General features: G+C 37.5%; 1 protein-coding gene across 28 annotated transcripts in view; it reads right to left on the reverse strand.

The window, feature by feature from the left end:
- The window catches only part of celf2 (cugbp, Elav-like family member 2), a 207,546-nt gene that overhangs the window by 22,375 nt on the left and 157,422 nt on the right, over positions 1–27,749 (reverse strand). For all 28 annotated transcript variants that reach the window (XM_088645332.1, XM_088645341.1, XM_088645335.1 and 25 more), the window contains 5 exons: positions 20,139–20,187; positions 14,354–14,488; positions 10,210–10,289; positions 2,982–3,140; positions 2,258–2,321 (listed from right to left, as the gene is read on the reverse strand). In XM_088645332.1, coding sequence (XP_088501458.1) covers positions 2,258–2,321; positions 2,982–3,140; positions 10,210–10,289; positions 14,354–14,488; positions 20,139–20,187 — 487 coding nt within the window. The remainder of the gene's footprint in view (positions 1–2,257; positions 2,322–2,981; positions 3,141–10,209; positions 10,290–14,353; positions 14,489–20,138; positions 20,188–27,749) is intronic.

The raw sequence follows: 27,749 nt of genomic DNA on the forward strand, positions 1-27,749 counted from the left end.
GCAGTCCTGTCACACACTATCACTTGCTAAAGAAGAGCCTCCCAACATCCATGGGATACGAGGCATCAGTAATAATTCTTATTTTTTCCAGGAATCAGGGCTAGAAATCTGCTACTTAGATCCACGGGGACACTATAGTTACTTATCATGGGCTGCAGTGCTTCACAAGAGAATGCATTTCATTTGATGTATAAAGCTTGTGTATTATCTCCTTGCAAAAATGTAATACTTTAAATCTAATATTTTATTACCATTGGGTACTGCTATTGTCTGTGGTATTTTTAAAAAGAGGAATGAGTAGTAGGGGGCTGCATCGACTGCCTTAATTGCTTTTTCTGTCAAATCCAAGCTTTCTTCCTAGCTCTGGGATTCCTTTGGCTTTTTAGTTCATCCTTGCACCCATAATGAGCATCTGTGCTCTGTTGTGATCTTCTTCCGCAGTGCGTGCAACCCAGAAACTTAAATGGAAGGTCGCTCAGTAAGACTGACCTTAAAATAATCTTCATACATCAGCTGCTAGAGTCTCTGCTCATGTTAGAAACTCCACAACTATGTGTCTTTTCTGAAAGCGCTATCCCTTTGATTCCTGACACACAAGATTTTGTTCATTAACCAAAAAGAATCAATCACATAATCTGGATATCTGAAGCTTCTAAACCACAAGGGTGCAAAAGTAATTGCGCTTCATTGAACTTCTGCAATGTTTAGGTATCCTATTTAAAGTAGATCGTGGCTTCTTTTCCTGACACAATTAATACCTAACAGGCTTCCATTTAGAGATACAAAGCTGGAGCCGGAAGTCTGAGTACACTGGGGGGAGGAAAAGTTAAGATACTCTTTGGATTCACAAAAAGTGAATCTGAGAATAAGAAATAATGACGGAAATATACCAGGAACATTCTAGGCAGTAAGCAAACATTAAATGCTGTGAATAAATCTTATTGTTCTCTCACCGCCTCCTTCCACCTACACCAGACAGAGAGAAAATAAAGATCTTACTCCTAGCCTGGATTTTCAATTTAGCACAATTCATATGCAATAAATGCATCTGTGTGAGTAAGACATCTTAGTTGGGCATACCTCAGAGAGCTCTTCATTCTTGTTATCTCTGCTACATAATTAAATAATCCCCTAGTGTCGATCAGAATCATAAAAAGAATTGGCAGGAAGTCGGAATCTGCAAGTTTGGAGTTACAACAGCACAAACATCTTGCATAATAAAATAAAAACCGACCTGTCATTTCTTTTTATAAAAGCAGCATATTCCATATTTGGGAATACAGTACACAAACTTAATCTTAAAATGACTGTGTAAAAATGCTGGGGCAGGCTAATTTAGAGATTCATATCAGATTTGTTGAAAAGCTTGCAGAAAATCCTTTGGAAAATAGTGAGAAGGCAAGAGGTTTTTAAAATTGTTTGCATAAGCAACTTACCTGTCACACTTATAAATATCCGCCCATCTCAATTTCAGTATGTTACAAAGATATGAAGAGAGTAAAGCAATCACAATTTCTCATGTTTAATTAAGTTTTTATGTTTGATCTTAGATATTGGTTTCTAGCAAAAGACACTTCTTTACTTCCTTTCACTTCATTCTTCAGTGTGATAATGAGGTTGATTAACTTATTAAAATCAGAATGAAGTGCATTACGAAGTAACATATTGGAAATCTAGATGTATTTAATTCCCTGTTCTTAAATGGGCAAGCTTCATGGAAGTGATCAGAACTGAAACCTGGTTAAAAGGTAATTCAGCTGCTAGAGGTGTAATCCTTCATACAATGGGATACCACTCTATCACATATCAGCTGTCATGAAGAAATGCTTCCTATTTTTAATTTTGCAAAAAGTATGCACAATTAAAAATGAAATTATTGTCCTGGAATATCTTAAACTGCACTCTACAATTGTTATTCAATCTGATTTGCCTTCCAGCTTTTTTGTTGGGATCATTGGTGCTTACTGCTGGTACTTCTGTCCCCCCCAGATGACAGACCCAAGTCCCATTGAGACATTTCAGTGCCATAGCTCTTTAATCAGCAACAGGAGTCAGTGTTGATGGTTCCCAATGTATTCCCAAGGGTGAACAGTATTTCCAATTTTGTCCTGCTAAAGCAAATGGCAAGGCCTGAGTCTGAAAGTGTGAACACCTACTGAGAATGGTCTGACCTGAGCTACTGTATAAACCCATTTGCTATTCTTATACCAAGGATACCGAAAAACAAGCAGTCAATATTAAGAGTGATTTCACCCACCTGCCATTTGCTGAATGCCACTAAATGCTCCCAGGTTACTAGAAGACGTGGCTTGCTGAAGAAGCTAAAAGCAAGAGACAAAAAAAAATCACCAAAAGGTAAATTTTTCATCCCTCAAAGTACACACAGCCCCTTGCCGAGGTACAGGTAATGCTCACACTGCTGAAACAGAAAATTCCTGGGGCTCGAGCTTGCTATGAATATTAAATTAGTCCACAAAAACAATTAAGCAATTTACAAGTTTAACAACCAGGTGTTAAATTTGTTTACAACAACATGCTGTGACTAATTAAATCTCTCAATAGCTTGTGCTTACAACATCATAACTGTCAATCAAGCTTTTTTTAAGCATATGATATAGTGGGGTACATGGAGAACAAGTGGTTATAAAAACTCCATTGAGAATCTTATTTTGGCTCCAATTCTGTTTTGGCTTGAATTATTTTCTTTATTTCTTTATTTTTAGTTGGCATAAAGGGATTGAACATTTGTCCTGAAAGATATGCATCTCTCTATATAGATGCATATATAAACTAGTGAATTACAGGAGTTATGCAACAGGAGTTAATGAAAATGGCCATGAGAAACTGTATATAATACATTCATCACTAAAATGCTGAAATTATTTTTGCAGATTGATTTTTGTAAAAAAAAATGTGCATGACCTATACAGTAATTAGAAAAACCTAGAGTGAACGGCAAAGAACAAGGCACAGTGACTCACTGCCAGGTACTGTGGTGTCAGTCCACCCAGTCCAGTGAGGTTCCCCCAGGTGGCAGTGTTGAGCTGCTGCATCTGCTGGGCCAGCTGCTGCTGAAGACGTCTCTGCTCCTTGTCCTTCTGAGTATCGGCAAACTTCACCACAATTGGAGAAGAGCAACCCTGCAGGGGAAGCAGTTTGGAAATTCAGTTCTGCTACAAATAATAGCTGGTAACACAAGGCAATGTGGCATATTTAACCAAAATACCTTAAGATTTATAATTATTATAATTATTATTATTTTAAAATACTATTTTTTGGGCTGCAATAATTCCTTTTGGCGCTGCAAGACAGCATAGCGTTCACATTCTCAGCTTTTGATGAGCACCACAGTTTCTGTAACAGAACTTACTTTAACAGATGCGTCACTTTCTCTGCCCTCTTAAACTACAAAAACATACCTACCAATACAGCATTATGAAACACCCAAGATTAAATAGTCATTTACAACTTCTGCAACAAAAGTGGTAAGGTCTTGAAGAATAAGGGAGGGCTTGATAGAATTCCAGACAAAGGTGTGGAAATGGACTAAAGTTCCAAAATCACAGAAATGAAAAATGTATATTAATGTGATAGGCAAGTCAAAATGCATGAGAAGCAGATGCATGTATCACATAAGTATCTGAAATTCAAGAAAAGACGAATATAAGGTTTTCGTGCTGGTCCTTCTAAGCTGTCAGGTTTGCTGTTGCATTTCTGAAAACAAACAAATGGGGTGAATAAAAGCTCCACTTAATCACTGCCCATGAAATGTTGCTGTGGTATGAATGGATTCAGGGTTGTCACAATGTTAAGGTACACAAAACACTGCATTTCATGACCTCTAAATTAAACATGATGGGATCCAATCACCGAAGCAGGGCCACTTGCAATCCAAACCACATATCACCATGTCAAACAGGCTGCAAACAATCTTGTACTTCACCGTGATGCAAAAGTAAAATGGACTAAAATAGTGATGTTTACACTGAAATATTTAACAGATGCATTAGGATCTTGACATTTGACTACATATGGACAAGCACTAGACAAATACACACATAACGGCTCATTGACACGGGAAGTGGCTTAGCAGGCACATATTTATACAGAAGTAGAAAGCACAACAGAAGAACAAGATTTCAATTCACAAGTTATTAAAAGTCACTGCAAATTTCAGCCCTAATACTTCAAAGCTATTGTTAACAACACAAATGTATAATATTGTATCTGAATCTGTGTCTTCAATAAATCAAATATGAACTAGTAAACTATGGAAACAGCTTTTAAAAATGTTACAAATAAAACTGAGTTTATTACATTATACACTGGACAACTGTAGGTATGGGCAGTGACACCCAATGAAGCAGATAGTAAAACTCTTCATCTTCCCTTATTGGCACTGAATGGTACATAATTTACATTTCACATTTCAAAAGACTGTAATAAACATAAGACTGCATATACTGATGCACAATGAAAACCCAACAGTTTATGCTTTCCATAAACAGTTCAATAGTCAGAACATATATTTGTCGAATAGCATCGGTTATTGGGATAACAAAAATGCTGATCTCGAGTGGTGTGTACACAGTGTTTGGTATTAAGTTAAATTTGCCAAAATAAATCAATTCAGAATCTGCAAATACTGTATAGCCATTCAAAATGACAAGATTTTAATTAATGCCAGAACAGAATAAAATATATCGAGGCCCTTCAGGCCCTCCATGATTGCCTGGTTGCTATTGATATATTGGAAGGTGTGTCTGTCTCTGAGAGAAGTGGACAATCACCACACAAAACTGAAGTATCCTGCTCTGTGTGGGAGGGGTCACATTCTGAAAGGCATAAGGTCACCACATTGGCCCAGGGCCATCAGATCTCTGTGAACTACATGATTAATCATTTTGAGACTTTAGTGGCTACAGTATGAGTAATTCCATAAAGAAATAACCCATGAATATCACAATATTAACAGCCTGCATGAAAATGATCTGCATACTTGGATGCCATTGCCTCCTTCTCTGGTTAACAGAGGATTTGAGGTGGCAGCAATGAGAGAGGTGGAGCATTTTTTACCAATAACTAGCACTCTGTCCTTGACAGACCTGACAGAAGACTAAGTGTATGGAAACATCATGGTGAGTGTTATGCTGACTTTTGCATTGTTCAAGTCAATCAGTGGGGAAGTGAAAGTGTGGTGATAAAATCTCCTTTATCACAAGATTGCCTTTGGTACAGATTGAAGGCAAAATTAGTCCTTATATATTATAATATATAATATATTATGGTATTATGCTAATTAGTGCAATACATGACAATGACAAAGACCCTGAGCTCTCAGTTTTGCCATTCCTGCAAGCACATTGCACGGATGACGGCATAACTTATTAAAAAAACAATGTTGAGGTGTTGTTATCACTAAACCCTTATCCTGAACAAAGTCCCACAAAATATCTGTGGAACCATTTATTCAATACCAACAACAGGAGATAACAAACCTGACTAAACTTTGCAAGCTGGCTACAGCTGCACAGGAAGATTGGTGAAACGTCCCACAGCAATCTGTCCAGAGGCTGATCAGGCCTGATCAGGTGTTAATGCTCACTGAGATTATACCAGATGCTCACTTTGTAATGTTTTCATTTTAGCAATATGACCATTTTTGTTCTAAAGTAATATTATCCTTCATTTCTATTTTTGTTATTCTTTTCTGTGATTGTTTTGCTATTTAAAATATTTGACTGAATCCATTAAACCCAAGTGTTGCATTTTATTGTGCACCAGTATACTTCTTTAGAGAGAAACTCTGACCTTTTCCCTTTATAAACCTCATTCTTCTCTGTAACAGTGACTGACACAGGGTTAATAATTTTACTGCTCACTTGAACAGCACATGAAAGTTCACAAGGCAGAATAATAAGTAAATAATTGGGCTATCAGCTTTTTGGATTTATAAAGGCGTTTACACAATCTGAAAATTGCATTTTTTGGTTAGGATGATAAAACAATCTTTTTAAGGGGTAAATCTAAAATGTTTCCTTTTGCTACCACCTTAATAATATTGGCCTTCTGTCAATTAAATATCCTTTGACATCCCTATGATTGAAATTTTTATGCAGAAAACAAGTTTAATTTATAAAATAGTCAAATATAGCAAGTCCATTTACAAAACCAAACTTCCACTTTATGGTTCTGATAGAAAATCCAAAAAGCAAGTGCAGACAATGACATTAGACCCATGTCTTGTGGCACGTATGTTATTTGTATTTCCTTTATAGAATGTGAGGTTTCAACCTCATTCTTAGGCTGGATAATACCCATTTACCTATGGATCTTCTACCCCATTGACTACAACACTGGTACTAGTCTTAAGTATATATTTTTTGTGAAAGGGCCTCCTATTATTCCCCTAATGCAAACCAAATTATCTCCATTTTACTGTTTAAAATAACCAAGATTTTTGCGATAACCTTATGTTTAGTAAAGGTTGGAGCTCCAACTCTCAACAAAAGGTACCCAGGTGGACTGAGGTCAAGTTGAAACACAAAGATACAGACCACAATCGCATTAAGAGTTTACCACCTCCATTATGGCTGTTCCCAAGCCAGGATCCACAAGATCAGTGCAATGCTGTCAGTAAAATCACACAATATGTTGCCAAGATTGAGGAGTTTGACGTTTTTGCTTCTAGGTCAATTTACTTGACTGATGAGGAAAAAAAACTGGCCTCATGAATGTAAAGAGACTAGAATTTTTGACCACACACAGAGGACATTTATGGTTGAGAGGCTTTTAAAAATCTGGCAACCTCACTACCAAAGCAGATCAAAATTCTTCATCAACTGAAATACAGAAGAACTTTATGGTGGTCAAATTATACAAGACCAGAGTGACCAGAATTTATCCAGGACACTAGAGTTAACTCTAACAAATAGTGCCATAGGGTTTTCAATGACTTAATATTCAGTTTAATGCCTCATCGAAAGGATGACATAAACTACATGATAGTATCCACACTCGCTGTCCCGCAGTGATAGTTATGCTGATTGTTGAGACACCGGTTTTGGAGATTCTAGTCTAGTGGGAAGAGTGCCACCTACTGGTCCACCGACATGACCTACAGCATCGACCTGGTTTTCCTAGCAGGTTTCTCATCCCAATAACAACCAGGCCCACCCTTGCTTAGCTTCTGAAATCTATTAAAATAAGGGTAGACGGTGGTAAATGTGCTTCCAGTAAGCTCTATCAGGAACCACTACTCCGGACCCCATCTGAAGGAGTGCAGCCCCTAGTGTACTAATACAGGCTGGCATGTTTGTTTGCCTGAAGCATGACTGTAAAGGACAGAAATGGGATGAGCAAGCTCTAGAGCATATCCTTGCCCTGACAAATTGCAAAATCCTGTGCAGCATCCCAGCTTTTATGTTTTTGTGTATCATGGAAGAAATGGGAGCCAAGGGCACACACTGCTGATTATGCTGGAATAGAGCAGCATACTGTAAAGCTGACAAGAAAAGAATGGCAGTTTAGGTCACACAACCCTGGGACACATGAAGACCCTCATTTATTCTTTTCAGCGGGACACAATTTCATTTACAAATATGACTATACGCTTTCCTTGGGGATCTCTATAAGATGTACATTACTATGAATCAGATCGTTTATCTTTGTCTAGTGTGCAGAAATCTCCACTGAATGGTTCAGCGTCCCATTCAGGTAAAATGGTTAATGTAGATCATCAATAGCAGGGCGGCACTGCTACTGTACCTGAAGACAGAATGACAAGAAGTGACACCTCCTCTGTTGTATCATCTTTACTAGTAGAAGAACTGGCAAGAACTTCAGTACCCTTATTGAACCAATCTGATTTGAATGGACAGAGTGAGCCTGGGGTGCACAGAGAAACCCCAAACTCTTTTACAGCCACGGGATTGAAAAGATAAGTGACTGCCTAGTGAAAGTGAACAGGAAAGAAAAGACTGGATTGTTCCACATCATTGGTAAGGAACTAGAGTAATGGTATGGAAAAAAGCAGTTCCTGTAACGCAGTGAAAGAAAATCCGCTCATATACTGTCAGCCAAAAACACAGAGAAGGCATTGTAGTGGTCACAGCTGGAGGAATTCAGCTCGTCCACAGCCAAATGGGCAAGCTCCAAATCAAGGCAATTGATACAATGAGTGTGGGCAACACCCCTGGTCATGTTTACTGAGAAGCTTTTAACACAAGGTGCTGGCACTGACCACAGCAATGACGAACAACTGTTTCCAGATTAGCAGTCACTTAAGTGAGCAAGGCAGAATTACGAGTTCTTTGGACCAGCTCTGCTGAGGACTGAAGTTTGTGCAGCAGTCTCAGTTCTGATGCAATCGTGTGTGTGATGTGGTTTATACAGAACTCATGTTGGGGTAATCTCAAAGGGCTCCACATCACATCCAAACACGCGCACACTCGCAGTGAACTCTGCTATAAAAATTCCTGCCAAATGTATGCTTTAGGGGAAAGAAGACCCATAGGTATTAGTTGTTCCAGCCACTGGTGGTATAAAAAAGTGGATTTTTCTAGAGATTCACTACTTTCAGTATTTTCTTTACCATTGTATGTGCTGAGATAGGGGCTGATTTAGCCCCAAAAGTATCAAATGGGTTTTAGATATTCTTCGCTTCTATTTCTTTGTTCATGTTTGATGATGTATAACAGGCACATAGAACTACACAAACACCATTTTGATCTTAGTATCCTTAGTGTTTTAACCTACTGTATTAGCATTGATTCACATGATTAGCAAGATTAAAATAAAACAATTCAAGGTTTCACTTACATATGTAGAGTAAACAAGTTACTACTCGTGATAAATTTGAAAACTTTTGTATCATTAGAGCTGCTAACAATGTCCTAAGAACATTTTTCAGGATTCTTGAAATATAAATCTACATTTTTGTACAACAATCTAACAGTTCATTAATTTACCTATTCATCTGACCAGATATTAATGAGCTGAAGATTTTTTCTCAATTGGCCTTTGTGCCAACATCATTTCTTGTGCATTAAGATCATTCTCCTATGGTGTCTGATGTACTGTATATGACATAACGTCCTATTTACAATTGTATTGATAACCAAAAACAACTAAAAGACATGAGTTAAAACATCCAAATCAGACTTTCACAAATCTAAACAAAAATAACTGACCCAGTTTATTCCTGAGAGCCTAGCAAAGTGAATATACCACTTAAATTAACAAATAAAACATTTAATCTATTATGTTTTTGTAATGGCATACAATAAGTTAATTATTTATTATTTACTGGCAGGAGAGAACTGAGGCATGAGCTTTTTTTTCAAATTTAGAAATGGAAAACATGCAATTTATAAATTAATTTTACCTTCTTTTGGTATACTACTATGAAATTAAAAAAAAAAACAATGACAAAAATACCATATTCAGCTTACTTCTTTAGAGTAAAATATCACTTGTCTGGGTTTTACAATGGTAGCCACTAAAGGTCAAGGTATTTACAAAAAGGTGTTCATAAATGTAGCCATGATTTGGCATTCAGTCTGTACTGGCACTAACACTGCAAGGACAAATTGCAGAAAGGAATGAGATCTACAATCAATTTTTATTTTCTAACATTTCTCCCTCTCAGAGACATACCACTACAGCCAGGCAAATCACCCATTTGTGAAATATGGCTGTGAACAAGAATAATATTGATTTTTTTTTCTTTACATAAATTTAGGGAAGCAATACTGACTAAACGAAAAGTTTCAATTTTTAACTGCTGAGCTGAATAGAATAAAACCTGTCAAGAAATGGAAACAAAAAAGGGAAGGGAACAAAACAAATTGCATTGCTACATTTGTTATGCAAAGGTGACATTGACATACATTCTCCAGTTGTTGCAATAAGGTTTTGTTCAGACTGACTGCTGCACAGAACAAAACAATATAACGCAAGCCTAATGGCTTTGACAGCACAGCAAGGTACTTGGCTTCTTCCAATAGTTTTCTGAAACACTGCCCTTTTTGACATTCGCCCCAGAAGAAACTGCTTTAATCATGCGAATTTTTTTGGATAATCAGGAACAGCAACTGCCATGGTTAGCATTTATTTGGGTTCTTTTGAGATTTGGCAAGAATGTGGCTGTGACATTTCCCAACTGATTCCACAAAGAAGAAAACAAAGAAAGGGCAGACGATACAGTACCTCCATGGTCTGAGACTGGTGCATGGCTTTGATTGCATTCTGTGCCATTGCCCTGGTAGAAAACGTGACAAACGCACAGCCTGTGGGGACAATGGGAGAGGGAGCAGGAGAGACAAAAAAAACAACAAGACAAAAGGGTTGGACACTTGTTAAACCAACACAGTCTACGAGAACGGCCACAAGACGACACTGTTCTCAGTAGAACATGAAAATAAACAACAGCTCTAATTATCCATTCACAGCACTGACTTGTTAATCTGGCTACTGGTTAACAGTCTAACAAGAACGTGCAAGAGGCGCTCATTTTTCATTGTGTGACACTGAACAGTCTGGGGGTTAAAATGCTAAGGGTTTAGTGTATTGGTTACACTTGATTGAAACCAGTTTCCAGCAATAAAGTATCATGTCTGATTTACATCTCAGGATTTGCATTTATATGTATCTGTTAAATCTTCTCAATCCCTCTCGATGAATTCTCCAACAGCTCTCCCCACCTGGGCTAAAGGGAGCAGAGCTCGTCGTAATGATGAAAAATGCCTGCCCAAGTTCTAAAATGGTGGCAGTGTATCTAGGATGCCAGAAGAAAAATTGCACCCTGACAGAATGCAGGATTATGCATTTCACTCAAATGAACAATTCCAGGATGGGTCCAGTGTTCTACTGTTAATCTCTTTAAAAAAATAAAACACTGACTGGTAAATTTTATATTAGACTTGTACCAGACAAAATGGCACATCTTAGATTTGAAGCCGTTTTGAAAAATAATTCCAGAATCTAAAATGTCTGAGATCACAGTGTTTCAAATGGTTGTAATTCATGTTATCATAATGTTCCTAATTATTATGTTTCAGTCTAGTGACTACATTTCAATAGATGTTCTAATGTTCTGTCAATTCTATATTCACTCTATTGTAGCTCCTATTATTCAATCCCAGAAATTGATTAGAAGCTCTGAAATAAGACAATTAAAAAAGCATTTTAAAACCCCAGGCTATGCGAAGGAAACAGAAGCATTTTAAGAAATATACATATATTAACAGATTATTCAAGATGACTTTATTGCTCAGTGAAACATGAAGCGGATGAAACTGATTAGATTATCAAGTCATGACTGTAGTGACATTTTAACCAAACAGTGGCAAGAGAAAGCAGTGCCCAATGACTACCTCAAGAGCCTTTAGCAAACTATGGAGTATGCTCACAATACACTTTTCAGCTTAAGAACACCATCCACTCATGGAAATAATGTCTGTAGGAAACAAAACATTAATTGCAGATTTACTTTCATCCATCTGTACTGCTTCCAAATTCCTATTTTTCTATGTTTAACTCTTAAAAGCCATTACAGGAATAAGTAGGTTAATAGGTGGCAGGAAACAATGGTTTTAGACACACCTAATTGTGAAATTTAGATTAGATATAGAAAATGTCTGAAAGAACTCCCAGAAAAAAACAGCAGCATGTTTAAAAAGTAGTGGTAGGTTAGTCCCTAACTGTACAGTGATGCATTTGTTAACGGCACTTTTTGGTATATTATCCAGATTTCAATTTTGGAAACTATTTCTCTGAATGTAAATCATGAACTCCTAAGACGAGTTAATCGTCTCCTGCTTTGTTCTCAAATGAATGGGGAACTGGATTTGCTTTGCCTGCATTTTTGCAGCCTACTGCTGTATTCCTGTCTCCTGTTGTCTATTTGGAAAATTGGGGGATCATCTTAAACACACACTCAGATACAGATTAGAGGGTTTTAGCTGTCCAACACATGACATACAGTACAATTTTCTTTTTCCAGTGCATCTTGGCTAAGCAGATGATGTTCTTGTATTGTGAGCTATACAGTTAACTACCCACAAAGCCCTTTTGCACAAAGCTCAAGCAATCACAACATGTTAATCAGTTAGGTTTTGTTGAGATTGTGTGAATATTCTACAAATGGCAGAGTCCAAATATCTGATATTCTAGGATAATGTGGAACAAAGGTTTTTGTGCCCACTTTATTTAAGAAACACATTGCTTTGTGAGGAAAAAAAAAATCACAAATACCACTCGCATTTCTGCTTTTTCCTGCTCTGTTCCCCCCACTTTTGTCATAACAGGCATAAAAAAAGTTCAAAAGATTTAGCTGCAAAGCCAGCTAGACAGCTAATTGCACCTGAAGCCTCCACTCCATTTTCTCTTTATCTCCCTCGGATGATTTGTTGTCTTCCCTGAGACTCAGTAGGAATGTTGTAATTAAAATAATTTATTAAACGTGATGCCTGAGTTTAGAATGAAATTTTAAAATATTTTATTTGTGCTGCTTCTGGATGTATAATCTAGATACTAACAGAAATAAAAATAGACCACATTCCTCCATTACTTGACTGTAGAACAGTCCTTTAAAGAAAGTAGGGTAAGTCCCAAGGCACAGCACATCCACATGTGGTATGATCCATATTTTATTAATAGCAGAACTGCTAACTAGTAGATTGATTGATATTGAATTTCAATACTAGGCAGTGAAGTGTATAATAAGCTTGGAGGAGGATTTGAACAAGAGCCCTTCCTGAAGCCCTATTTATCACAGGCCTGATAAAGCCCCCACCCCCCACAACCCTTTCTGTTTTTGAGAAGTGCGTTATGAGAGATCTTTCAGGCAGCCTCTGGGAATGCTGTTATCTCTTGTAATCTTTCATAATAATAAACATGAAGACAAAAGTTGTAAGCTCAAAAAAGGAGCACAGAGGCTGGAGGGAGGAATGAGATGGCTGGGTAAGAGCGTGGCATCAGATGAAGGCGAGAGTGGTTAGAAACAGTACAGCTCTTGACGTCTTAATTATATTGGCGTAAAGATGAGACCACAACAACAAAAACAACAACAACAACACAAATAACAGTAATAAGAGTAAAAAATCCCTATTCTGCACATAAAGACAAACAGGTTTGACATCTTTGCCCTTTTGGTTTAGAATGGACGTCTTTTCAATACCTTGGAGTGGGGCAGTCACTACAGGGGTCAATTTCTCTTATTTTTCTGTAAAGCTGCATCCCCGCACTTCCTCAGCACAGATAAATAGCACGAGTGTGAAAGGTTTCTGAAACTAATTTCCTCCCTTCGACAGAATCACTGGGAGGCACGTAGAACTGAGCGAGAAAGGTATTTGTGAACACATCTATAATACCTGTCATCTCAGTTGAATAGATATCAAGAGTCAGGTGTTGTCATGGCTTTGGGAGTTTTCTATAGAGTAGCTTGAACGTTTGATAACAGGTGTGGTAATGATGAGAAGAACAGAATCTCTATTATTTGTGAGGTGTTATCAAGTAAATAATTTGTTTGTTGGCATTTCTGCCTTGGAAATTCAGCATTATAGATCCCTTTTTTAATATTTAGAAGTTATTTAATTTTAGGAAATACTTTGCTGAACTTTAAAATTTTTATAATAAATTCTAAGCATGAAACTAAGAGGCAATTAATGTTAACATGTCCTAGTGACAAATATGTAGTGTGGTATTTTTTTTGAGAAAAGGAAAAAAATTGCTGAACACAAAAAAGACAAGAGCAAGTGGCGGACTGGATCACCACAAACAACACCCAGAACTGTTTCAGCCAGTGGTTGTATGGAACAGTCACATCTTTATGATTATAGATTGTAAAAACTCTAAAGAAATGCTCAAACAAAATTCAGAGTTAAGGAATGTAGTCTGTGAAGGAGGAGATAATAAAGAAAGCCAATCATTTCCTGATTAAATGCTAACAATCTTTGTAACAAGCAGTTACTCAAATTTAAACAGATTCAAATATCTCTGAAATGATTACAATTCCATGGGGATTATTATTCTTAAAGCATTTACTATACATGTACATTCCTCACAGTTCTAAACACACTGTAAATGGGCATTTCCACCCCTTGTAGGGGTGCTTTTCTAAAAGAGGAGTCAGCTCAACTGCTGCCCCAAATAAAGGCTACATGAGTTTTGCATCTGAATCCTAAAAACATGCATAATGTTTTAAAAGGAACGCATCTCTTCACTTACCCTTCCCTGAGGGTTTTGAGTAAAGAACTTTCTTGTGACACAAGGAGAGGCTTTGATGCTTAACAATGTTACAGGGAAGCTTGGAGTAGAGAGTGTGGAGAGAGAATATAGAGGCTACACTCACCTCTACTGAGCCCATCAGGTCCCCGCAGAATTCTGCACTCCTCAATTTGACCGAATGGGGAAAACATCACCCTGATATCATTCTCATTACATTTCTTTGAAACCATTCCTATGAACAATTTTCTGTCTTCCACGGCTAGAAGATAAAAAATAATGAATGAGTAAAAGGCCATTTCATCTTCTCACTGTGATCAATGCCTCATTACCACATCAAGCTGGGTTTTCAGCGCATTGCTCCCAAATTCCCTGCTGAATGCAGGACCACCCCTTCAGGCCAGCGTTTTCATTTATGAAACATTTCTAATTTCCTTTCGCTGCTTGGTCTGAATCTCTGCAAAAAATTTAAAACCATCTTCTTCAAACGTTATGGAGTCAAAGCTGTATCTTGTCACTTTTTTTGCTTTTATTTAAACACTATCATCTACCCTACCTTTATTCCCCTCCTCGTGGATTGGAAGAAGACATGTTAAAGAATACTCATCGTTTTGGTTTTATTGAAAACCAACTTTCTCCCAATCCCAGGTATTCCACTAATGATTAGCGAGATGTACAATTTACAGCACAGTCTGATATGTGTTGAAGAATTACACCTTCACGCAGTAAAATCAGATCCTTTCTACCAAATGTCTTTAACAAGCTGCCTAAAAGATGCATTTTAATCTGAGTTTATTCATCATCTTAATGCTACAACAAGATTTATTCATGTGAGATTACATGACTGGTAAATAATTTGGAGGAACTTTAAGATGTAGACACTTCCACACACAGCTTTGCCTTAAGAATCAAAGAATGAATGAAAATTACCTTATGGTAAAATTTCTTTAAGACTGTAAATATTAAACACCTTGACACAAAGCAGAATCTATATCATTACCCACTCTAAATGCTCAACACAAAACCATTTCATGTATTCTTAGCAGGAATAAAGGATCAAATTTACTCTTTGTACAATTGTTTTTGTGTCAAATTTAAATAATTTTATAACAGAGGGACATGTTAATATATCATTAAGTAAAAACAAGCTGTCAGTTTTATCTAAGTAGCTGAATGAGGTTTTCTGCTAACAAAATGAAACTGAAGGACGGAACATAAAGAGCTTACAAAAAGTCTGTAGTTAGTTCTTTACTATTCTTGTCAAAATATATCCACTATATCCTACTACTTGTAGAAGTTGTTATAATGTAATTAAGTTTAAAAATAAGAATTGTAAAAAAAAAACATATGGAATGCCCTGGATTTAGCAGTTACTTATTCATTGCAGTGTTACCTGTGCTCTATCAAGCACTGTGAAAGTATGGTGCCTGTGCAAAAAAAGTGCCAAGAGGGTGCCTAATGATAGTAGCTGCTACAACTGTAAGCCTTTTAATTTCAATGCCTTGGAGCTAAGAAAAAAAAGTACAATATAGTCCAGGTGGTACAAACATGGGGAATTAGTCAATTAAAATGCCCTGAGGGATATAATTCTTCACACAAAGGGCAATTTTAGGTCCCTTTTTATATTATATACATTTTAATTTATGTTCTTACATATTTTGCTAATTAGCTTTCTGTAGATCATTCAAGAAAGCAGCTTCAACACTGTTCTCTTAACCAAAGAAACATACTGACACCGTAACTTAATTTTCTAGGGATTTAAGTGCTTAATAAAGTGTAGATGCAGAGCTGTGCATGTGTGCCCTCAACACATTCGATGTAATGCTAATCCAATTCATTGTTAATGAGAAGACTGACAGACTTTACCGTGAGGCTAAAAGATAAGAAGTCAGTTTCACTCTGGGAAATGAATAGCACACTTGTTTATTTTGTTGTGTAAATTATTTGTGCATTTTAAATAATCACCAGGATATCCAAGAGATAAGTGTTATAAAAGTCAATCCGGTTTATAAATATATCACCCTTGAGAAAGCTTAAGGAATATTCTCTTATTAATTTACAGAGCACATAAATGAGTAAGATGCACATCCTTCAGACAAACGGCTGTTTATATTAAAATGTAAGACAATGCACATTAGAGGGAATTTTATACACAGGCTTCTACCTGATCAAAACCCAACTTCATGTTGCAAGGTTTTTAAACAGTGCTGTTTGGCATTATAAGGTGATTTGATATTTATTACACTCAAATACATATTCCCATTATGCCCATTAGGCTTTTTACCTCTACCACTACACTACCTCACACTTGCAATTTGTTACTTAACAGACAGCAAACACACTGTTGTAATGTGAATATTGTTTCTGTTCTATAGTGGCTAGAAAGACACCAGTATGTTTATAGTTATTTTTGTTGTATAAGGACACAGCAGTTGACCTATATTCCACATACAGTAACACAGATGTGAGTCAAACTACAGTGTGCACTACACAGAAAGTTTACAAGACACACATAGAAAAAGGAAACATCACAGACGGACAAGAACATCTATTCAAGCATCATTTTTTCAACCTATTTACATGCTGAGATTTTCCAAATGATTCCAGTACCGTTTAGAATTGTAATCGTTTTCTTTTAAGGGCTGCCCCTACAGTACATTCTTCTGGCAGAATGTCTACAGTTTCATTCACCAAACCACACAGATTAAGACCCCTATTGATGAAAACCCTATTTTGAAATTAGGAGAAAGTTAAATTGATAAAATGTGTGATTATGATAATTAGATTGGCAAAATGCTTTCCTTTCAGCAGTCAGTTGGTTATGAACTCCTGTTAGTCTCCGATACCCTGGAGGGCTGTCCTGTATTACTGTAGTGTATTGTAGGACTCTGCACTGCACTAGTGTCTCATTTCATAGTCTTAACATATTGATTATGTGCTCATTCAATTATTTAAGTTACTGACTTGACAAATGAACCACAGCATTGACCAATCACCTAGCCAGTCACTGTGATACCTCCTCAGTTAATTACAGAATAAAAGGGTGTCTAATTGGGGAAAACTAAAGAACCAGTTTCCCAGCCCCACTGGATATCCAGCCTATATGACAAAATGAGCACTGGTTTTGTCTAATTTGAAAACAGTCACTGCATGTTCTGACTTCTTGACAGAAAGTGAGGGGTTGACAGGAAGCTAAGCAATACAAATGACTGGTTTCTGGGCAAACAGTGGCACAGTAATCAAAGGATTTTCTTGTTTTAGTGGCAGTTCAGCTGGTTAATTTAAGAGCATTAGTAGTTACCGACGCTTCGTTTGAGAATTGGTTTCCAATGCTAATTGTGATCTGGTAACACTCTAGTGTACAATCTGTCAAAGTCACACCTGTATCCAGAGCTGCCTGAATTAATTAACAAGTTTTCTATGTGTTAATGCTAACATATGGCACATAATTATAGCTTGAAAATTCTACAGGATTCTCATTTAGATGTTCAAATTTACATTAAAAAAAGGCACTGCTGTCAGCAATAGGCTTTCAGAAAGGAAAACTGTTATTCTCGGTCATCTGCTGAAAGTATTTTAAATGGTTAACGGTGTGACTAAGTGTTCATACATCGTACGCTGACGGATCTCGAGCAATTCAAAATAAAGTTCTGAAGAAACTGAAAACCTCAGAATACATCACCTCTCCGGTGAAATGCTTAAAAGTGAAATCTACCTTTTGTCAAAAGTCTTCAGAATTCAGCACATTATAAGCTGACACTGTCAATCTCCCTTGTAGATAAAACAAATGGTGACATCTTCGGTGTGGTGTGAAATGAAAATCCTCGTAATTACTTGTTCCTTTAAAAAGTACCACATTCATAAGTAAAAGAATGCTTGCTCTCTTTAAACAAAAAAAAAAACTGACAGGAATACTGCTGAAGTGTCAGGTTATAAGCAATTCACAAAGTGAATACATGTAACAAAGACTAATTAAATGCTTAAAACGAATGTAATTGTTTGCCTACTGCTTATTTCAGTGAACTAGCATCTGCAGAGGAGTAGCCATGACCTGCCTTTTTACTAGTTACAGTAACGATTTTACTAGTTACTGTTTAAGTTGATTCTGCACCTTTTCCATCTTTAGTTTTAAAAACTTAAAAACAAATGACAAAAAATACCAGCAAGAGTACCGTTCGGCTAAGGCTATCATGTGAAAATCTGTTTGAATACCTGACCAGAATGAATTCTGATCTCTTTTAATGCAACCGACACATTAAAATGATTTATGTATTTGCCTTGGCTACTTAATACAACAGATAACAAAACAGATGTGAGAAAATATTTGAAAAGAATTCAGGAAAGCAATTTGGTTTAATTACTTAAACTTAATCCAGTGTGGTAAGTAATCCAATTTTCAAACTTAACTAAAACATAGGAAAACAATACCATAACTATCTAAGTTAGGTTTTAGCTCTGCTTAATTGTAATTCAGATCTTAGACATCTGCAACAATTGTACTTTGTGACCAGGTCATATTTTTGTTTTTATGTGTAATTCAAATAAGGTGACTATGCCCACACCTAGTGAGATCTCCTGGTAATCCTGTAACCAGTATGGTGGACCAGTAGGTGGCAATAGTCCTTCTTTAACAAATTCCAAAACCAATGCCCCAGTATGGACATTGGGGGGTGCTGTGCTGTATAAGGAGCTGTTCTTCAAATATGTAAATATAAGGTCCTGGACTGCTTGTTCATCAAAGTTCCCATTGCTCTGTTTGTAAGAGTAGGGGTGTTAACAACAGTATCCTGACTAAATTCTGCACGGGGCCTGTGCAATCTGGCCTAATTAAAATTACTCCTTTTTCCAACTGGTGAAGCAATTTGTCACTTCTATAACTTCTGGCAATGTGTACAGTGCACTTATGTGGAGGATGAAGAGGATATACTATATGTAGAGTGCCTTGGGATGCTTTTAGATAAAAAGCACTATATTAATGTAATTAATTAGATATTACTCAAGTGTATATTAAAAGAATTGCTGATTTGAATGTCTGTAGTGAAAAGACTGCACTGTGGTTACACGTCCTGTGCAAAATATGAAAAAAGTTATTTAATGTAGTTTAAAATAACAGAAACGTTCCTTGTAAGAACTAGTGTTGATGCTAACCTTCAAACACACACACCAAAGATAATGTGTTGATCATTTATTCTGTGAAGTGGTTCTACAGTATGTCCACCAGAGCAAAGAGAAATACTACATTGCACTTACCCGATGTGTTGCAATAATAGCAGTAGACAGAACAGGTATAAAGAGTGAATTTTATATCAAAGAGTGATTTATCAAATACATTTCTTAAAGTCTGTATTCATATAAAGAACGGCTGAACTGGACTACCTCTGGTTATGTAATCCGGTTGTGAAAAGAAAGGGAAAATCAATAATTAATAAACCAAGGGTGTTCTGAGACCTCCTCTGTTTGGACTGTTTATTAAGGAGGGCAAAGTTAACACCACCAGCCGAATGAACCTACGGAAACCTCACACCAGCGTTCTTACAGCAGTCTTGTGATATAATATTACTGGGGGCAAAAATAGTGTACATTATTTCTGGCATGACAGGCTGTGCACATATTGTCTTCAGTCAGCATTTATGAATATAATCGGATTATTGATGTCTTTTGCTTGACTTTGCTTGATGTCCCTTTCTATAATTTGGGGGCCTTCAGATTGGTCTGTCACAAAGATTTGTTAAAAAGCAGTTTTGATAAACTTCACACATGCTGTTTTTCGCTGGGATGCTGCTATAACCTGAGCGAGCACTGACCCAGCTACTTCCCCAATAATTCATCCCTCACATAAAGGTCCCAGCTAATCAGCCCAAAATGACATCATCCTACAGTATGTTTGCTACCAACATTACTGCTGCACTTACCGTTTGATTTTTCACTATCTGCAGGTTTCATTTGGATAGGATGATGCATCTAAAAGGGAAAACAAAGAGATTTAATGTTATTTTAAACTTCGTTTTCACAAATATATCACACACGGTGCAGTGGCACAGGAGTCAGGACTGCTGACTTGTGGTGTGGAGGCCCTGAGTTCAATTCCAGCCCTGCAGTGCTATCGGCATGGAGTTGTATGCTCTCTCGGAGTTTGTGTGGGTTTCCAAAGAGTAATTTGGTTTCCTTTCACAGTCCTGACAAACTAGTAGGTTAACTGGCTTCGAGGACAACTGACCTGGTAAAAGTGTGTGCATGTCTGTGTGTGCCCCGTGATGGACTGGTGTCCCATCCAGGGTGTACCCTGCCTTGTGCTCAGTGCTTGCAGGGATGGGCTCTGGCTCCCCTGTGACAATGTACTAGATGAAGTGGTTAGAAACTGGGTGGATCTTATAAAGGTGGCTTCTTTAAGATGTCCAAAGACAAAAGCATACCAAAGATAAAAGGTCTGGTGCAATGGGGACTTCTTGCCTTGCATTTTTGAAAGTACTTAGAACTGAATAAGTATTCTACTGATTAAGGCATAATAATTTTATATTTAATTTGCTCAGTGTTTCAAGCCTGTGCTTGATACACCTTGAGAAAAGAAAACTTTCATTAAGCATGTCACATTCAACACAAAATGAGTTTCCAGAGTCATTGGTTCACATCTCATTAGCAGACCTCAGCGTGGTGCCCTAGAGACTGCAGTCATGCCAGTCCATATGATGAACTTAGATTACATTAAATATTTACAGCAGAACAAATGAAAGGGTAATAGAAGTGAACAAAGAACAAAAAACGAACCCAGGCTCCAAATGACACCACATTTGCAACTGTGATTCATTATGCCTTTTGATTCATTTTGCTCAGTACAAGCTGAACTCCTTCAGGTGTTCTTTTTAAATCACATAACCAAACATATATCAGTAAGTAAACGTTTTACATCTAAAATGAGTATTGTGTATAATATAGTCACCAATGACTTTAGATACTCAAGTGAAATAAAATGACCTCCCAGTACATTCCATACAAATCTGAGCAAGTTAAAATATTAAAATATAACCTTAACATATTACATGCTTTGGTTCAAGTATAGTATGTACTGTATTTGTGCAGTATTTTTTCTTGTACACAGTAATGTTTATTTTAAATAGACTTAATAAAGGCATTAAAATGCAACAAATGAGCTTGCGAAAAACAGCATTTGGTATATTTTAATGACACTCAGTATATAAATAGAAAACTGCTCAATATAATGTAATAAATTGTAAAGTTATATTGTAAAGAAAGACTTTAAAGACAGGTGGTCTGAGACAAAATTATCGGGTCACTGATATTATACATCATATTCATATACATAATATTATGGATATATATTACCATATTATGTAAAAATTACATTCTCTGTGACTTCCATTTTTCCTGAGATTTTTTGGAAAATACTGTTCATAATTAACATGTCCATGTTTTGCAGCAAAGCTGAATGTCGATGCACACGAATATATACACTTTTTATTTAAAATCAAAGGGAAAGATATAAGCTGCAGCTTCTCTCCTGCCACAGGGATTCCAGGTTGCAAATTCTAAAACGGAGTCCATGCTCCACATGTACCGACCAGACTGCCTTATAGAGGTTTGAAGAAGCTATATCCCACACAGGCAAATGTCACAGTGGTAGTAAAACCAATCTGTGAAAATGGGCAATTAAATCTTTTCCCCACATAAGACTTTCAAAAACATCTTTAGAGCTCTCTAGTGATTTGCAGGAAGCAACTGCAACCATATTCAACTGGAATAATTAGAACATGCCTAAATGAATGTGTGGGACACAAAGCAAGAAAAAAAGCTTTGGTTGTCTGGAGAACAACTGTAAAAAGAGCTAAACATGAGAAAATGAAGTACTGAGAACTGGGTATGTGCAAATCATTATGCTTTGTGTTGAAAAGAAAAAGGACAATACAACATTTCTAAAAAAAGTACCATGAATGTATGTATTGACAAAAAAGGCAGATTTACTTAAATTAAAAACTTAAATATATTTAAATGAGCTAATCTATTTAGACCATTGCCTTTAGAATGTTGTGCTAAATATTTAAAGACAATAGGCTTTTCCCCCTTTCAATATTGACATTTCTAAGTTAAGACAAGCTGACGAAGTGATATGATTTTTTCTTAAATAACCTTTTACAGCTGATGTCTGAAAATAACTTTTTGATAAATACATGGATTTTTAATATTTGTAAAGTACTTTTCAGTCATCCATTCCAAACCAATCCCCTGTATTTAAATCAGCTGATATAATCAGAAAGCTGAATAAATTCTGCAGCAGTTTCTGTGCCCTGAAAGTTGGATAACTAATAAGAAAAACAATTTTTGTTACCTGGGGCAAAACAAATGTACAAGACCCAGTCCTTCACAAAAGTAAGACAAACTGCCTTTAACGCCTGCTGTACATCATTTATGGGTCATTTTATGTCTGGAATTTGTTTTGTAACCTTAGATTTTTTTAATGCAATATGTATCGACAAATGTAGCTTTTATTGCAAATAAAACACAAGGGATTTTAGACCAGAAGAATGTTTCTTGTTTTGCTTATACAGAAGAGGAGGTTTTACCTTCCATTTTTCCCACAGTTTTTGTTTGTGGAATTTGTTGTAAAACTGCATCGATTAGGGGGAGAAAGCTCTCTATCTCACTGGGACTGTCTATCAGAAAAGTCTTTGCTGCAATACCCTGTGTGTGCTCTTTCCATGCTTTTGTTTTGTACATATACAGATTTTTAAGTTGTAACAAGAATCTCAATCTACGGTGCAGGTGCACTGATGTTATTTAGTGGTTAAGATAGCTGCCGCCCAAGCAGTTGACCAGATTTAAATCCCAGTCAGTGCAAGACAGCAGGACATGGGAACACAGTGGGAGCTCGGGAACAAGCTACCAGCCATGTTTTTGAAGCCTTTCAATACACTGCTGGATGAGGTCCTTGGATCAATTACTGTTCCTATTATCTACCAAACGAACTAGATCGGTGAATGGCCTTCTCTCATTTGGAACCATTCTGATGTTACATAAATCCATAATGCTCAATGAAAAATTAATTGCACACACCCAAATGTTTTCCTCAATTTAACCATCCTGTAACCCGATCTTATCAGAGAAACCAGAGGCCATACCTGGTTAGTGCTGGGATGGAAAACCTCTAAGTTACAGCCGTTGCCAGCTATTATCTGATTTAAACGGTGTTAATGGACCAGAATTGCCAATTCATTGGACTAGTTTGTTCAGCAGGGAATCCGTGTTCTGATATGTTCAGCCACGATCCCGATAATTTGGTCATCAGAGATCCTAAAACACTATAAAAGCAATGGTGTTCAATCCGGTATCGTTTCCAAATTCTATTTAGGGCTTGCACAATCTTGCCTTCCTAAATTTCCCTTATTTCAGTTGAAAACTTCATTTCTCTCTTTCACCAATCTGATATACTACAGTTTGTAGGGATCTACATAACCAACATGTGCACTGTATAATTTATAAGCGCAAAAGGTGAATTTATTTTTCCACACCAGTTCTGTGTTGTGTAACAATAAATGTTGAGGTGTCAAAAGAATGAGGGTATAGAACTCAATTCTGTAAACTTTTCACCACAGTTTCATAATTCTGCATCATGATGGAACAGTAAAATAAATCATACACCTACCAAAAATGTACTGGCATGCACTGCTGCCACTAAGAAAAAAAATAAATCATCATATGCTAAGATTAGCACAGGCAGCACATACAGTACATTAAAATTATTGTGCATAGTATTTTGTCCCCCTTTTAATTTAAATTACCCAATGGAAACAGGACCTGCAGAATTAGATTGGTCAGATTTCCTGTACACTCAAAAAGTACTCTGACTGCTTGTCGTTTTGCTGTAAACTAAATTATCTTGTCTGTGTTTGTCCTTCACTCTGCATGATCATCATCATGCCATATATTTTCTTTCCTCCATAATTGTTTGAAAATTACATACTCTGTTTTTAAGCCACCTGCCCAGATGAATCTAGGTACATTTTAAAATGCTGGCCATTTGGGAAAATTGCAGAAAATCTCCCATTTACGGCTTTCATTTCCAACAACAATGTACGATGGACAGACACCAACTGTCAATTCTACAGACAGCCCTTCTGCAACCAGAGGTAAAAATTTGCATTTACCTGGCATGTTAGTCAATGTATTGCCCCATAACCATTAATAAAATTATGTTTACTAACAATTGTTAAAATGCAATTGTAAGTAAATGACAGTACAGTAGGAAACAAAGGAGCAACCCAGAACCAGTGAAATAAAAGCCCTTCTAAAAAAGAACAGTTGATTTGATGTCACTCGGATATCCTTTGGGACAGAATCCCAGAGTTCTGGGGTGAAGCAGATGAAGGCCCTGTCACCTGGGGTTTAAGAGGAATGGGACGATATTCCTCAAGACAGCATCTGCAGCCTGGTGCTAAGCATGTATCAGTTATACAGCTTGTAATATTCCCAGCCATGGACACACAGGCTACTAGCCTGTGACTTCCATACCCAACCTTAGGTTACCACTGAAAACACTGGTTAAGGAAATAGGAGCAAAATAATAAAAATAATAATAATAATCCTCCACAGATTACTTTTTACAGATTAAATAACTTTGTTGATTACTTGAGACAGTGGACTGTAGAAAGCCTTTAATCTGGCAATAAACAAAAGGGGAATCCATTTTTTCTGACGTGACTGACCCACTAAATAATTCCAGTAAAATCCCACTGAAAAAAATGTCTTTTCATTTTTATCACATTCTAAGAAACTGCAAGACTGATTATTAATCAGCTACCTGGCTCTGATGCAGCAATGTGAAACCTACAGAATGAAACGTTACCAGGGAATAGTGAAGTCTGTCCCCCCAATCAAGTCATCATTTCTGTCAATTTATTTTAATTGCCTTCCACAAAGTACCCTGCTGCTCTGTAGCTACCTAGCTACATCGTGTAAATAGCCAAAGATGTTTCCCTTGATTACTCTAAAGGCTTTTCGCACCAGGTCCTAATTTGAAATAAATTTTGGCTGCAAATTGTAAAACCCAATTCTAAACTAGAATTTTAATAAGCTATTTCCATGGGGATTTCTTTTGTGAATTCCTGTTACTTTGTGTGTGGTTCTAAAATGAACACACACTATATTGCTGTAAGCAAAGCGCCCATTAAGCACTTCTAAGTGGGAACCTCAGCTAACCCTTCAAGAAGTACCAGTCTGTTGAATGCCTGAGTCACTTGTACAGACACCTTTTCCCACGCAAGCTATTGCTCACTAGCAGCCCCAACCTCTTTCCCAGCAAGAGCTGCACAACCAAGAGGCTAAATTCTAACTCTCCTGTGGATTTTCTCTCACTTGTGATAAGCAGCTGGTCTGTGCGAAAAGAACCGTTTCCGCTGTTGGAGAGGGAGACTCAAGAAAAAACAAAATGTACATTTTACTTCTTACCTATTCCAGTGCTGATGTAGGAAACCAAACAAAAACTTCCACCCCTGCCCAACTGCTAATTCAAACTCACATTTCACATTTCAAGAAAAGAGTTTTTATAATAAAAATTGAATAACAGCTGACAGCCAGGTTTTTTAAAATTAAATATTTTTTTTACTGGACAGGAATGCAATATTGACATGACATACTATGATGAATGGTGCTACTACTGGTGTAAATGTCTTGTTACAGATATGATATATTGAAGCTTTGTCCCCCTGTGAAAGTGAACATTACAGAGGCAAGCCAGAGTCAGTTTTGCCTCTGTAGTTTCTTCAGTGATTATGCTCAGTGAATCTGATCTATGCCCAACTGCTTTTATGCAAGAAGAATTGTAGTAATGCTGAAAATCTATACCAGTATCAATCATCTATACAGATTTCTGGAACAAAATGAGAAGCATGAATATATTTTCTCTTCTCAGAAGAGCTGACATCACACAAAAAAGTGCCAGTTAAAGGCTTCATGCCTGGCTGTGATACTTGAAGTAACTAGAATTCATTTCAGGCTCTGCAAAAGGAAAATGGCAAGCCCTCAAGTTCGAAACATGCAAAAGCTTTGATCTTTTCAGAAACGAACAATAAACAAAGTTCCTTCTTCAGTTAAGTTGCTGAAACCCCAAGGATAACTTTCAAGGAACAATGCAAGTCATTAGTTTTCGGCTCATGTCTTATTTCTTTTGTATGCAGTGAGGAAACATATGACGCAAGCTTTGTCATTCCAGAGTTCTTAATTCTGATATCCTTTAAAAGACTATAAGAAATCTAACAGCTCCTACCTGTCCAAGGATAATTTTGTTAATTCAAGACCATATATCTCTCTGGTCTTCAGTACACCGTCCCCTCATGAAAAATGAACAATACCAATTATCCCCGATTGACAGTCTCATAAATAATGTAATTTATTCTTTATGTGTGTCACGGACGTCCAAAGGGACTAACCGTGGGGAGCAGGAGAGCGGAAAAAGACCCATATGCGTAGCGGCGAGACGGGGAAAAAGGCCCGGGCTCATAATGCAAAGAGTTCAGGAATGCCGTATAGAAACCTATGCCCTCAGGGAGCGGACGTGGGGCGCCCTGGTGCTAGGCGGGTCTCAGGACATCCGAACGTCAATGCTGAGCGAGGACAGAGTGCAAGACCCGGAAATATATAGCCCAAGGGAAAGAGAGGGACAGGAAGGACAGCAGACCGGAAACTAGGGACAGGACAGAGAAGGAGCGCCCTCTGTCTGCAGAGGGCGTGACAGTACCCCCCCCTTCATGGGCGGCTCCCGACGCCCATACAAATAAATAAGCTGCACAGCACTGGGGGGAGGAAAAACCTCATTTAACTGAAAGGAAACCTCCGGGAATCCACGGCTGAGAGCTACCCCTTCCTCCGGGGTATACACCTTTATTGGGTGGAGGAAGGGGGGGTAGAGAAGAGCTCCGGAGACTTAAAACAAAAAAGTACACAAGCACAAACCCAACAGACAAAAACCTGGGAAAGACCAGGGAGACAAACCACACTAGACAGAACACAAGCACAAACCCAACAGACAAAAACCTGGGAAAGACCAGGGAGACAAACCACACAAGACAGATAGGAACCAAAAACAGGTAGGAACCAAAGTTCCGAGACACAGAGAGCAGGGGGGACCAAAAAGGAGGGGAAACCAGGAAGAAAAAAATCAAAACAAAAAGGCAAAAAACAAGAAAAAAAAAACACAAAAACCCCGGGGAAAAATACCGCAGACTGGGCAAATGGCACGTTCACATTCTAACGCTGATATCGGAGTGGACAACCTGAGGAAAGCCAGACCGAAGTCCGCTCACAGACACAGATGCCCGGAATGATATCCAGCAAAAGAATGGAGGAACGGCAAATGGGCACGTTCGCATACTAACGCTGATATCGGAGTGGACAACCTGAGGAAAGCCAGACCGAAGCCCGCTCACAGACACAGATGCCCGGAGTGATATCCAGCGAAAGGCATGGAGGAACGGCAGAAAGCTTACCATTCTATCACTGATATCGGAGAGAGCCAG

The sequence above is a fragment of the Lepisosteus platostomus genome, chromosome 9, assembly GCF_059453375.1.
Source record: "Lepisosteus platostomus isolate fLepPlt1 chromosome 9, fLepPlt1.hap1, whole genome shotgun sequence".
NCBI lineage: Eukaryota > Metazoa > Chordata > Actinopteri > Semionotiformes > Lepisosteidae > Lepisosteus > Lepisosteus platostomus.